General features: G+C 43.8%; 1 protein-coding gene across 1 annotated transcript; it reads left to right on the plus strand.

Moving 5' to 3' along the window:
* The first annotated feature begins 707 nt into the window (after positions 1-707).
* On the plus strand, positions 708-11,813 carry LOC140500369 (ly-6/neurotoxin-like protein 1). The gene is made up of 4 exons (XM_072602895.1): positions 708-828; positions 5,195-5,326; positions 6,017-6,118; positions 7,514-11,813. Exons 2-4 carry the CDS (start codon positions 5,272-5,274, stop codon positions 7,717-7,719), a joined length of 363 nt encoding a protein of 120 aa, XP_072458996.1. The 5' UTR covers positions 708-828; positions 5,195-5,271; the 3' UTR covers positions 7,720-11,813.
* The last annotated feature ends 676 nt before the right edge of the window (positions 11,814-12,489 follow it).

Genomic DNA, 12,489 nt, shown 5'->3' on the forward strand with positions numbered 1-12,489 from the left:
GTATTTTTTATTGGGCATTGGCTGCCCCACCACAGCCCCGCGACTGCATGCTCTCCCCCAAACCACTGAGTTTTAGAATCTCCAGCTTCATATAAGCTTAGCTGAAGCACTAATAACACCAGTTAGCATTTGCATAGTGCTTTAAGGTTTGCAAAGTGCTTTGCATGCATTATCTCATTTTATAGATAAGAATTCCAAAATTGGGAGAGGTTCAGTGACTGGGCCAGGAGCACGCAGCAGCAAGTAAATATCTGAGACAAAATTCAAACTCTGATGTTCTTGATTCTAAATCCAGCACTGGGGACTTGAAGAAAAGGTATGAGTTATCTTTAGGAGAAAGATAGTGGGATAATAATAGCATCTGCTTCCCATGTTTGTTGGGAGACTCAGATGAGGAACAATGGCACGGAACAGACAGGATACAAGTTTGTTCCCTTCCCTTCGCCCTGGGCTCCAAGGTCTCCCCAGCTCTGACACCCATCTTGTGCTCCTCCACCCCCTCCTCCCAGCTCTGATACACTTTCTGAGGCTTTATTACTGAGCAGTGAAGATCCAGATAACTCTGGGGAGCACAGGCTTGGAGCCATGAAATCTACTTCTACCATGCACCGGCTCCCTTCTCTGCCCTCCCCCAGCTGTCATTTGGATCCCCGTGGCCCCGCCCAGAGCTGTAGGAGTGTGAGAATGGGCTGGGGCAAGTTCCAGGGGCCAGCGTGGGGTGCCTTAAAGTCTCCAAACCCTGATCGCTGTCCAGAGGAGTCAGATCTCTGGAAGAGAATCACTGCGTTGATAGGGACTGCAGTAACTCCTGCAGCAACACAGCGGGACGTGAGTGGGGGAGGCTGGGGAGGGGAAATCGAGCTCAGGTTGAGGAAGGTTTCTGGGCCCACTGGCAGCTGGGGGAACCAAGGGGGACAGTGGGTTGATCTGCATGGGGCCGGGATGGGGGAGAGGGGAAGAAGCAGGAGGGAAAGGGTGTCCAGACCAGGCAAGGGAAGGGGGAAGGCTGCCAAGGGAATCATGTAATCTGAGCTACCTGCTCTCCTCTGCTGCCCAGATTAGGCTTTTCCCGGGCCCCCAATCTCATGCCCCTTCCTCCTTCCCTTTCCCCCTGGTGGCACCTTTTCCCCTCCAGTCCCTCACTCTTTTCTATTTCATCTCCACCTCCAGCATGCTCCTCTCCCAGCATCCTTCTCTTCCCACCAAACATCTCCCTTCCACAGGGCTTTCTCTCCTCCTTCAGTGTCCACCTATCTTCCTCTAGCCCCCTCAAGGATTCTTCCCAACCAATATTCCCACAGTCTTCCCAGGAGCTCTCCATTTTAGTCCCCCATTCCCAACTCAGTACTCCTCTCCTCATTGTTTCTTCAGTATCTGGAGGCTGGGCTAGGTTTTTGGGTGACTCATCCTTATGAAATGATCCCCATGAATTCTTAATGTTTCCAGAATGGAAAAACATCCACCCCACCACACCCAGCTGAAGCCCTCCATGATCTGTCCCTATAGTCCAGTGGCCCTTTTGAAATTCCCATGAAAATAGCTCAGCCAGGACTCCAAGTGAGGTTACCAATATACAGATCTGGACAAACAGTGAGTGCCCTAGAACAGGTTTTTCCCCACTACATGCTTAAGATATTATTCCTTGTTTTTAACTTAATCTCTCTTGATGCTTTGGAGTTCTCTTTCCTGAGAGGAGACAGAAGTATTTTCTTAGTTTTCTTTAATGATAGTGCTGTCTTTATACAGTTTGAGGGAAACTACTAGTCTGGATCTGATTCTCACCCCAAAAGAAAAACTGAGAGTTGGAATAATGGAAATCATGGGAAATGGGAGGTTGAATGTATGTGTATGTGTGTGTGTGTGTGTGTGTGTGTGTGTGTGTGTGTGTGTGTGTGTGTGTGTTGGGGGGAGGGTGTCAAGTAACCCCCAGCTCAGAGTTTCTGAAAGAGAAAGAAGGGAAAACTAGAAATAGAATGCCATGTGCCCTGGATAATGGGAGAGCAGATTTCCAAAGGTTTGGAGAAAGGTTGAGTAGGAACCCACAGCGGAAGTCAGCCCAGGAAGAGTTGTTAAGATATGAAGAAAGACAAACTATTCTGAAGAAGAAGAAAATGGGGAAATATCTAAAGGGGATTTCTAAACTTGGATAGATTTCAGAAGGTCTATGACTCTATTTTTTAAAAAGATTTTTATAACTATCTGAATGTGTTTCCTTTGTCATCTTAAGTATTTTATTTTGTACATTCAAAAGTGTGATTCTGACTATAGGGTCTATAGGCTTTACCAGACTGCCACAGAGGTCTGTGACACCAAAAAGGTTAAGCATCCACGATCTACAGATACTGTTGTGGGTGCACAAGGAACTAATGAGCCAACTCAGATGTTGAAAAGACACATGAGAGGGAGGCAAGGGTGGATAATAAAGCCATGGTCCTGATATCAGTAATGATGGCTGGCAAAGAGAGGGCTAAGGACAACAAAAGTTGTATTTTGGAGGCTTTTTAAAAACATATGTCAGGGAAAAGGCAGAAGGGAGGATGGAGCAATGAAAGCCAACAGTAGGGAGAAGAAAGTACAGTTCAACTTTGATTTTGTCTCTGATATCTCTACCAAGGTGAATGACCTCTGGAATGGAAAGAGGACAAAAATGGCCAGTTGGGAGTTGATGCCCCAGATAAGTAGGGAAATAGGAAGAAAACTCTTTTTATGAGTTTCTAGGCCCACATAGATGACATCCCAGAAGACTGAACTGGTGAATGAATTTAAGGAGCTACTGCCAGTGGCCATCCAAGGATCCCTGTTGACAGGAGATGTATGGCAGGTGTAGGAAAGTGCCAATATCCCAAATTTCAAAAAGAGTAGAGATTGTAGTCTGTAAACTCTAAGCAAGTGAGCATGAATTTGATCTGATAAGTTCCAAAACATGTCATTAAAGGTATGACTTGAAAAAGAAGAAGTAATTACAAAGAGCCAACCTGACTTCATCAAACACACAGGTCATGTCAGACGAACTTAATTTTCATTTTCTGCCAGGGTAGACTGGTAGATTAGGGGAGTTTTTTTAGATATAGTTTGTCTGGGTTTCCAACAAGAATTTGGCCAAGTCTATCAAGTTAGTACTGTGGACAAGATGGAAAGATATGGGATGACAGACAGTATAATTAAGTGAATTCAAAACCAGTTGAAAAGTTAGATGCAAAGAATGATGATTCCATGTGAACTTGGGAAGGAACTTCTGGAACACTTCTGGCATCAATTCTTAGCCCTTGCTGTTTGATTTTATCTTCAGTTACTTTGATGAAGGCACACATAGATAGCACAAAATTGAAAGGGATTGCTAGCTTGACATGACAGGGCATAAAGCATTCTATAAAGGCTAGAAGACTAGACCAAATCTAAAGTGATTAAAACTAAGGGGGAGAGATATAAGCCCTTAGATAGGCAGTTTGAAGTAGAAATAACATGATGGGCTTAGAGTCAGGAAGGCAGGGGTTCAAATTCCACTTCTGACATTTGCTAGCTTTGGGAACATGGGCAAGTCACTTAACCTCTATGAGGTTCAGGCTAAAACACGTTTACACAATTATGAACAAATTTTGTTCTGTGTGCGTAGCCCCCAAAGAGTATACCTTGTTGTTTTAGTCATTTTTCCAGTCATGACCAACTCCTTTGGGGTTTTCTTGGCCAATACATGGTTTGCCATTTCCTTCTCCAGTTCATTTTATAAATAAAGAAGCTGAGGCACACTTGGTTAAGTGACTTGCCCAGTCACACAACTAGTAACTGTTTGAGGCCAGATTTGAACTCAGGTCTTCCTGACCCCGGGTCTGGCACTCTATCCACCGTGTTACTTAGCTGCTCCAAAGGGATTACAAGTTAGTCTGATAATACTGAAAGAGACTACAAATTGGTATTATCACATACTGACATGACATAAACATAAATTATTACAGATGAGTTCCAAATTGGAGGAGGCATGGTAGAGAATCATTTGTCTAGTGGATTGCAATTCCAATATGAGTCAATAATATGATGTATTTCTTACCCCACCAAAAGAAATTCAATTTTAAGCAACACTGAGAGGAACAGAATCCAGGACTATGGAGGTAATAACTATATACTGTGCCTGAGTCAGACCACATTAAAAGTTGTTGTGTTTGGTTCTAGGAGTCATATATTACAGAGACCATCTATAATTTGGAGAATACTCAGAAGAAGGTGACCAGAGGGATAAGGGGTCTCAAGATTATACTTTATAAAGATTGGTTGAGGGAAGTAGAAGAGTCAGTGGGTATGGAGCATGGGAGCATGAGAGTAATTTTCAAGTATCTGAAGGGTTATCACATGGAAGAGGGAAAAGACTTGCTCAGCCTGGCCCCAAAGGACATAACTAAGAGAGAAGATGGATAGAACTCTAAGAAACAGACTTAGGCTTAATGTTAAGAAATACGCCTAATGATCAGAGCTGTCCAAAAGTGATATGATCTTCCCTGGATGATAGGGGCTTTCCACCATTCCATGTCTTCAAGTGAAGGTTGATTGGCCATTGAACAAGGATCATGATCAAAGGCCAGTCAACCTTCACTTGAAGACATGGAATGGTGGAAAACCCACTATCAGTTCAGTTATGGATTACACTGGGCAACTAGTTGGTGCAAATGGATAGAATGCCAGGTCTGGAATCAGGAAGACTCACCTTCATGAGTTCAAATCTAGCCTCAGATACTCACTAACTGTGTAAGCCTGGGCAAATCTTATTTGCCTCAGTTTCCTCATTTGTAAAATGAGCTGGAGAAGGAAATGGCAAACCACTCCAGTTTCTTTGCCAAGAAAACCCCAAATGGGGTCATGAAGAATCAGACATGACTGAAAGGACTAAACAGAAACAATGAAGATTTTAATCCTTGCTTCAAAGTCTGACTTGTTACTTATTGCCTATGTGACCTAACTTCTCTGGACGTCAATTTCCTTAGCCATAAAATGAGAGGATCCTTTCCCTAAATGTCATAATTCCTGCCTGGAATATTCAAAAAAAGCCTACCTGAAGGCCTTGGGCCTTGGAGGAGGATTTTGACAAACATGGGGGAAATGGGGAAAGGAATGAACAGAAGTGGGAATGCTTTAGGGTTGGTGATGAAGACAACTACAGAACAGTCATTAAGCTTCCTATAAACTCCTCCTTCTTGCTCCTTAGGCTGAAGAATCTTGCCTGTGGCTACCACCTCCTGCCCAGCTCAACACCCCCCTCCATACTCACCCTCACTTTCAACCATGAGGTCCTTTTCAGTCATGTTCCTGGTAGCCATCATCATGACCAAGCAACTTGGTAAGGGGGATGGAGAGATCAACTTCCAGGGGTCAAGGTGGGATGGATGAGAGTTTAGAAGTGGATAAGAAGGTTATTTGCTAGTATTCTGGCCTCACCCCCCACCCCTCATCTTACCTCATTTGGAGACTCCTTCCCAAAAAAGGATGCCAAAAATCTAGGGTGTTTTCCTTTGGATCAGCATTAGGGAAAACTTCCCAGTAATTAGAGAAGTCTCAGAAAGGGATGGGCTACCTCAAGAAATAGTGAGTTCCTCATCCTTAAAGTTCACATTTGGTGGAAGTGGAGAACCATTTGTCAATGATGTTATGGAGAGGATTGGGCCAGATCCCTCTGAAGTCTCAACTTTGAAGTTAGGTATTTTGTTTTTTAATTATGGGAGAAGTACCAGTTCTGAGTCCTTGATGGGGTGGGGAGCAGAGGAGAGTGGAGAAGAACACAAGATGGATGCTGCCATTTGGCTGAGGATATTGGAGATTGTAATGGAAAAAGAAATCTGGCCAAGGGCTCTCTCTTTGATGGGAACAGCTGTGGTCAGAGCCCTAAAAGTACCCTTGAAGGCTCATAAGACAGGAAAATCCCATTCTCAGGTCTGGCTGGATCCAGGCAGAAGCGAGGTGAGGTGGGGGATACTGGGGAGAATGGCTGCCAGTAATTGATCATCTGTGGTTTTTATCTAACCTCTTTCAGCCCACGCCCTGGATTGCCACGTCTGTACAGCTAATGATAATGACTGCTCGAACCCAGTGCATTGCCCAGGGCTAGCCATCTACTGCAAGACCGTTCGAGCCTGTAAGTTACCCTTGATTCCCCTTAGGGAAGCTGTAGGTAGGGATAATGAGAATAAGTATTTCTATAGTACCTACTATGTGCCAGGAGCTGTGCTAAGCACTTTTACAAATAGAATCTCATTTGATCTTCATGACAACCCTGAGAGGTAGGTGTTATGATGAAGCCCATTTTACAGTTGAAGAAACTGAGACAAACAGGTTAAGTGACTTGCCCAAGGTCACACAACTCCCAAGTATCTGAAGCACGATTAGAAACTAGGCTGAATGAGCTAATGAACAAGGAGAGAGTAAAACAGAAGGATACTTGGTGAGGTGGGGAGGGGATCACAGCAGTGGAAAGAAGGATGGGAAAAGAATAAGAGATAGTGAGAAGAGAGTGAGTTTGATCTTTGAAAAAACTTTCTGTCTAAGATATTAGGAATATTACTAATTATAGTACTAAAGATATTATCTAAAGCAGAGGCGATGAGGTCACTGAGACTCTGAGGCCACATGTAGACTTCTAGATCCTTTAGTGTGGCCACCCTCAGACCTTGAGGCCATGTTTGGCCTTCTAAATCCTTAAATCTTCATCACCAACTCTAAATCCAAAGCCTCAGGTTTCCTACCCTTAAATTCTAAAGTGAGTTGAGGCTTACAGGGCACAATGGAGTGAGCCCTGAATTTAAAATCCTAGAATCTAGGCTTGTTACTTACTGGCTCTGTGACCTTGTACAAGTCACTAGGTGTCTGGGCCCCAGTTTCTTAATCTAAAATGTGGGATTTGGACCAGACTAGAATCTTTGAGACCCTAATTCCTTCCCTCAGTTGCCTAGGTTCACATCCAAGTTTCTTGACTTGAAAGATTCATGGTTTGTGTAGTGTTGGATTAGGGGATTTCTAAGGGTCTCTCTAATGAGATTCTAATTACTTGCAATAGATTGGAAGACCCTGAACAGCGAGCAGAAGGTTTGGAAATTTATTCCATTGACAGACAAGGGAACCAGGGAGAGGAGGCCCAGGAAGGGGTTAAGCCTGAAAAAGAAGACATGAGCTCTACTCTGAGGGTTACGTATCCCAAGGACCCTGAGATTAGTCAGTGGGTAGAATACCAGGGAGGACCAAAGTGGCTGTATCATGGTGAGGAAAGGAAAGTCAGTTGCTTAAAGCAAAAGCTAATGGCTCACCTCAATGTAACGAGCATTTATTAAACACCTACCATGTTCTGGACCATGAGTTCTGCCCTAATAGCTCAGAGATGAAAAATTATACAACCTCTTCCTTCAAGGAGTCCATAATCTAAAAGGCAGAGAGGGAATGTATGCACAAATAAATGATATAAAGTATGTGATGTTGAGGTTACCTAACAAGGGACCTGCTAGCGTATTGACTCACCTCCCACTCTGTTTGTGTTCAGACTCTCCAGTTGTGGTCTACAAATCCTGTGCGGCCAGCTGCACCAAGGATGGTGTGGAGGAAATCCAGATCAAACAAAATGCCAAAGTGTCCTGCTGCCAAGCAGACCTGTGTAATGGGGCTGCCTCCTGGACCCCGGGTTCCTCAGGCCTTGTCCTCACTGGGCTCCTCACCATCTTCTGGAGTCTGTTTGCTCTTGGCCTCTGAGATATAACCAGCAGACAGACTGGTGGATAAATGAAATTCCTTCCTCTCCTTTGGACTTGCAACTCCGCCTGGCTCTGAGGTGAGAGAGGGAGACTGTGCTCCCATCCTCCCTTCATCACTAGACTGCTTCCAGCCCTTCCTCCATCACTCATCACCCCCTTACTGCTATATCTCTGTTTGGGCTCTGATTTTCCTATCAGTAGAATAGACCCGGTAATCTTCTTGATACCTGGGGGTGAAGGTAGAGGATTACTCTTAAGATAAGATTTTTATTTGGAAGGGAATCACAAAATCCCAGACTTAGAAGGGACCCCAGAGAGCATCCCATGCAACCTTCATTTGAGCAGCAGTCCCCTCTATGATATCTGTGACAAGTCTTAATCCAGAGTCACCTTGAAGGATATCAGTGACGGGAAACTCACTACCTGCCTGGGCTTCCCATTCCACTTTCAGAGAGCTCTGCTTGGTAGGAAGCATTTCTTTACACTGAGCCCTAATCTCCCTCTCTGCAAGTTCTAGGCCTGATTACTAATTTTGCTCTCTAGGACCGAGCGCACCAGCTCAAATCTGCCTTCACATATTTGCAGACAGCTACCATTTTCCTTCCTCCTCTACCCTGTAAATCTTCTTTTTCAAGCTACCCACCCCCACACAGCACCCTGTCCCTTTAACTAGTCCTTGTATGGCAGGGGACCTCATACATCATCCTATTTTATACTGTCCTCTATAGAAAGTCCTTATGCATCGAACCCAAGTAGGAAGTGACAAAGGTAAAATTTGAACCCAAGTTCTTTGACTTCAAATCTAGGAGTCTTTCCACTGCATCACAGTTTGCTCTCTTTACTGTGGAAGAAATTCCAGTCTCAGCCCCCTTCCAGGGTGGCTTTCCAATTACTCTGGGGTTTCAGGAATAGCTTACAAATGCCTAAGGGAGAGGAGAAGAAAAATCTCTTGGATCTTTCTTGCCCATTGGGGGCAGGGGGCCACAAAGACAGAACTCTACCAGCTTCTCTTAGACTGGTTCTACCCCTGCCCCAGTCTCAAATGCTTACTGCTCTGGCAAATGTTACCCAGGCTCTTTCTACAAAAGGGAAAGCAGCCAGACTGGCATTGACTCTGGAGAGAGGGGAAGGGCACAGAACACTTTGATCTTTTTTTAGCTGCCCAATAAAGTTGTAGGCTGGGAAAACACAGCCCCTGCCCTCAGGGCATTCCTCCCCACTCCTCCTTTCAGTGTGAGAGGGCAGACATGACTCTTTACTCCAGTTACCTCTTCCCAGGAAGAGGAGGCTGGCTAAAACAGCCCAATCATACTTCAGGCAGACCTACCGCCCTCTGGCTTCAGATTTGAGGGTCTAAGGGATCAGCCTCTCCTCTTGCTATAGGTAGCATCTTTCATCATCCTTCTTCTGGAGTCAAAGATCCCCTCATCTTTTTTTCTTTTTTTACAACTGAGGAAACTGAGGTCCAAGGAAAGGAAGAAACTTGCCCAAGATTACATACAGCTAGAAAGTAAATAACAAATAGCAGATCATGGACCTGAACCTAGGTAGAGCTGTGGATAGAGTGCTAAGCCTGGGATCAGGAAGACCTGAGTTTGAATCCTGTCTCAGATACTAACTGTATGAACCTGGGCAAGTCACTTCACCTCTGTCTGCCTCAGTTTTTTTCATGTGTAGAACGGGGATAATAATAACATTTACCTCCCAGGGTTCTTGTGAACGGATCAAATGATATCACATTTGTCAAGCACTTAACACAGTGCCTGGTATATAGTAGGCAATATATAAATGCTTGTTTCTTTCCTTCTGACTCCAAAATTCAAGATTCTCTGCGATTCGTCTTTTATTTCTGCAAAGGAACTTGGTGGTCATATATAAGACTCCCTTCACCACCACCCCACACACATGCCCCATCTATTGAGGTCAATGATGCATCCTCCACAGGTTTGGCTGGGATGAATTAGGGAGGGGAGGTCCTAATAATTAGATCCATCCAAATGTAGAGTGGGCTGCCTTTAAAGGCAATTTCGTCAGAAGAACTGACAAACCCTTGTCAGAGAGGGGTGCTTGCTCAGGTACAGGTTGAACTAGGTACACTCTGTTCACAGGATCATCATAGAGCCGAAAAGGACCTGAAAATCTTCTTTTATAACCCTTTCCTTTTACACATGAGGAAACTGATTCCCTTAAAGGTTAATGCCTTTCAGGTAGTAAGCACCAAAGAGAGGTTTTGAACCCAGGGCTCTCCAATTCTAGAAACACTATTGTTTCCCCTATATGATGCTACAACTTTTGAGATTCTGCAGCCAAGGCTTGTAAGGGGAACCATTCCTCTTTACCAATGGCATAGCTCTGAGAAGTCTGTCCCTTCCCTCTCAATCCTATCCCTGATATCTAAGTTATATTCATGCCAGCTAAACCATCCTTCCCTTAATCCTCTCTCATCCCACCCTCTTCTGTTTCTATAAACTCAGCATTCACGCAGGGCATTCATTCTTCATGCTTGGAATTCATGCACTTTCCATGTCCTCTAGGGGAAATTCTTGTCACTCAAGGCCTAGATGGAGGTGCATCCTCCTGATTCTACTGCTTGAGATCTGTGTGAGCTTGGGTACCTGGAAAAACTTGTACAATTGATACAAAGTGAAATAAGCAGAACCAGGAAAACATTGTACATAGTAACAGCAACACTGTGTAAATCACTTCAATTTTCTGGGCCTCGATTGCCTTCCCTGTAAAAATAAAGAGAATGGACTATGTCTACTTTATCTGCAACATCCTTCATAGGTCCCCTACCCCATCCTCAGATTTCTCCTGGAGCATTTTGCCTCTCCTTTCACTCTGTCTCATTCTGTTCCTCTGCATACCTCTTATGTCCTCCTCAGTAAACTGAGAGTTACCTTCAGAGCAAGCATCTGTCACTTCATCTCTGTGTATTTGTCCAGTCCATCCTCCCACATCCCATCTCCCTCTGTTGAAGATCTTTTCCTTTCACCTTCTATGGTCCGCTTCAGATGCCACCTCTTCCCTGACTTTGCCCCCTCTTCCAGCTAGGTCACATGTTGTCCCTGACAATTCTCTTTCTTTTCCTCTCTCTTCACTCTCTCATGCTTGAAATGGCACCCAATTGGAAGAGAATGGCAGACCAGCTCCAGTAATCTCTCTCCCAAGGTAGAAATCTATTAATCCCATTAAGGGAGGAAGGACCAGGCTGGTTGCCTGCAGTTACAATCTCAGACTATTTCCTAGACTTTTATCTGGCCCATCCCTGTCCCAAACTGGAGTTCAAGTGAACTTTGTAGATACTACAACCAAAAATAAAATAAAGCTAGACAGTTTTGAGAGATTTTGAATGTGAATAAACTCAAGAGTTATATATGTATGGGGGATTTCTTGGGGAGACCAATACTTCCTAATCATAATCTAAAGCCAAGTTTAACTGCCACTTCCTCGCAGAAGGTTTCTTATTTCTTCAGTTGGTTTTGATCTACCCCCGGGAGCCTACCAAACATTTTTGTGTGCCTTCTTATAGATCTACCATGAATTATTGATGTAGGTGTATGAGTACATCCTAGCAGAGTATTGTCACTGACCCCTTCTCAGGAGAAAAAGAAGAGCCATTAGGAAGGCTTCCCCAGGGTATACTGGTACACCTAGCTCATCCATGAGCTAAGTGTGCCAATGATTATTGAGGTTACCAGTCATCTGCTACTCTAGCACATTCTATACTAGCCTGTAAGCTCCATGAGGACAGGCACTCTATCTTGCAGTGCTGGGCATCAGACAGAGCTCTCGTGTTTGGAGTCAGAAGACCTGGATGCCATTCTAACTGCTTTATTTGTCTGACTCCTTATTGCCATATTGTCTTTCTTAGCCTAAGTATCCTGATCTGGAAAATGAGGATAATAACCCTTGCACTTCCTACCTCACACAGCCACTATAAGGATCAATTGAAACATCTAACAAGCATTTTGTAAACCTTAAGCTTATATAAATGTAAAATATTATCTAAAGTTTGTATTACTCTGAATACCTATTATAGTGTTCTTAACACATGAAGTGATGAATAAATATTTACTGAATTCAAAGAAACATCGTTCTATGTCTGATTCATCATCTATACTTATTTGGGCAGAGTATAATGGGAAGAGTATTGGATTTCAAGTCAGAAGGCCTGAGTTCACATCTGGTCTCTGATACTAACTACTCCGTGACCTGTAGGTAGGTGGCATAGCAGAGAGAGTTCTGGACCTGGAGTCTGCAACGTCTGATTTTAGCTCCAATCTCACTTACCAGCTGTATGATCCTGGGCAAGTCACTACACTTCCATTTGCCTCAGTTTCTTCAATTGTGAAATGGGGAAGGTAGCAATAGCACCTACTTCCCAGGATTATTGTGAGGATCAAATGAGATCATATTTTTAAAGTACAGTGCAAACCTTAAAATGCTATTTAAATACTGGCTATTATTAAGTCACTTCTTTTCTATAATAATGAGAAGATGGAATCACTTGGGATCTGTCTCTAAGGTCCTTGGCATTACAGTTTACTCACCTGAAAATATATTTCCAGTCTGGGGAAGACACTGTTCACCCCCATCCCCAGATGTAAGAGCACTTGGGTAGGGTGTGGAGGAATGGCCCATGGTATTGGATTACTGAGCTCAACTCCTGCATAAAGAAAATAAATATATCCATTTTTTCCCCATGAGAACAAGATTCAAATTCAAGGCAACAAAATCAAGACTAACACAGGAAATTATCTCCAAC

Source organism: Notamacropus eugenii, chromosome 4, assembly GCF_028372415.1.
Source record: "Notamacropus eugenii isolate mMacEug1 chromosome 4, mMacEug1.pri_v2, whole genome shotgun sequence".
Taxonomy (NCBI): domain Eukaryota; kingdom Metazoa; phylum Chordata; class Mammalia; order Diprotodontia; family Macropodidae; genus Notamacropus; species Notamacropus eugenii.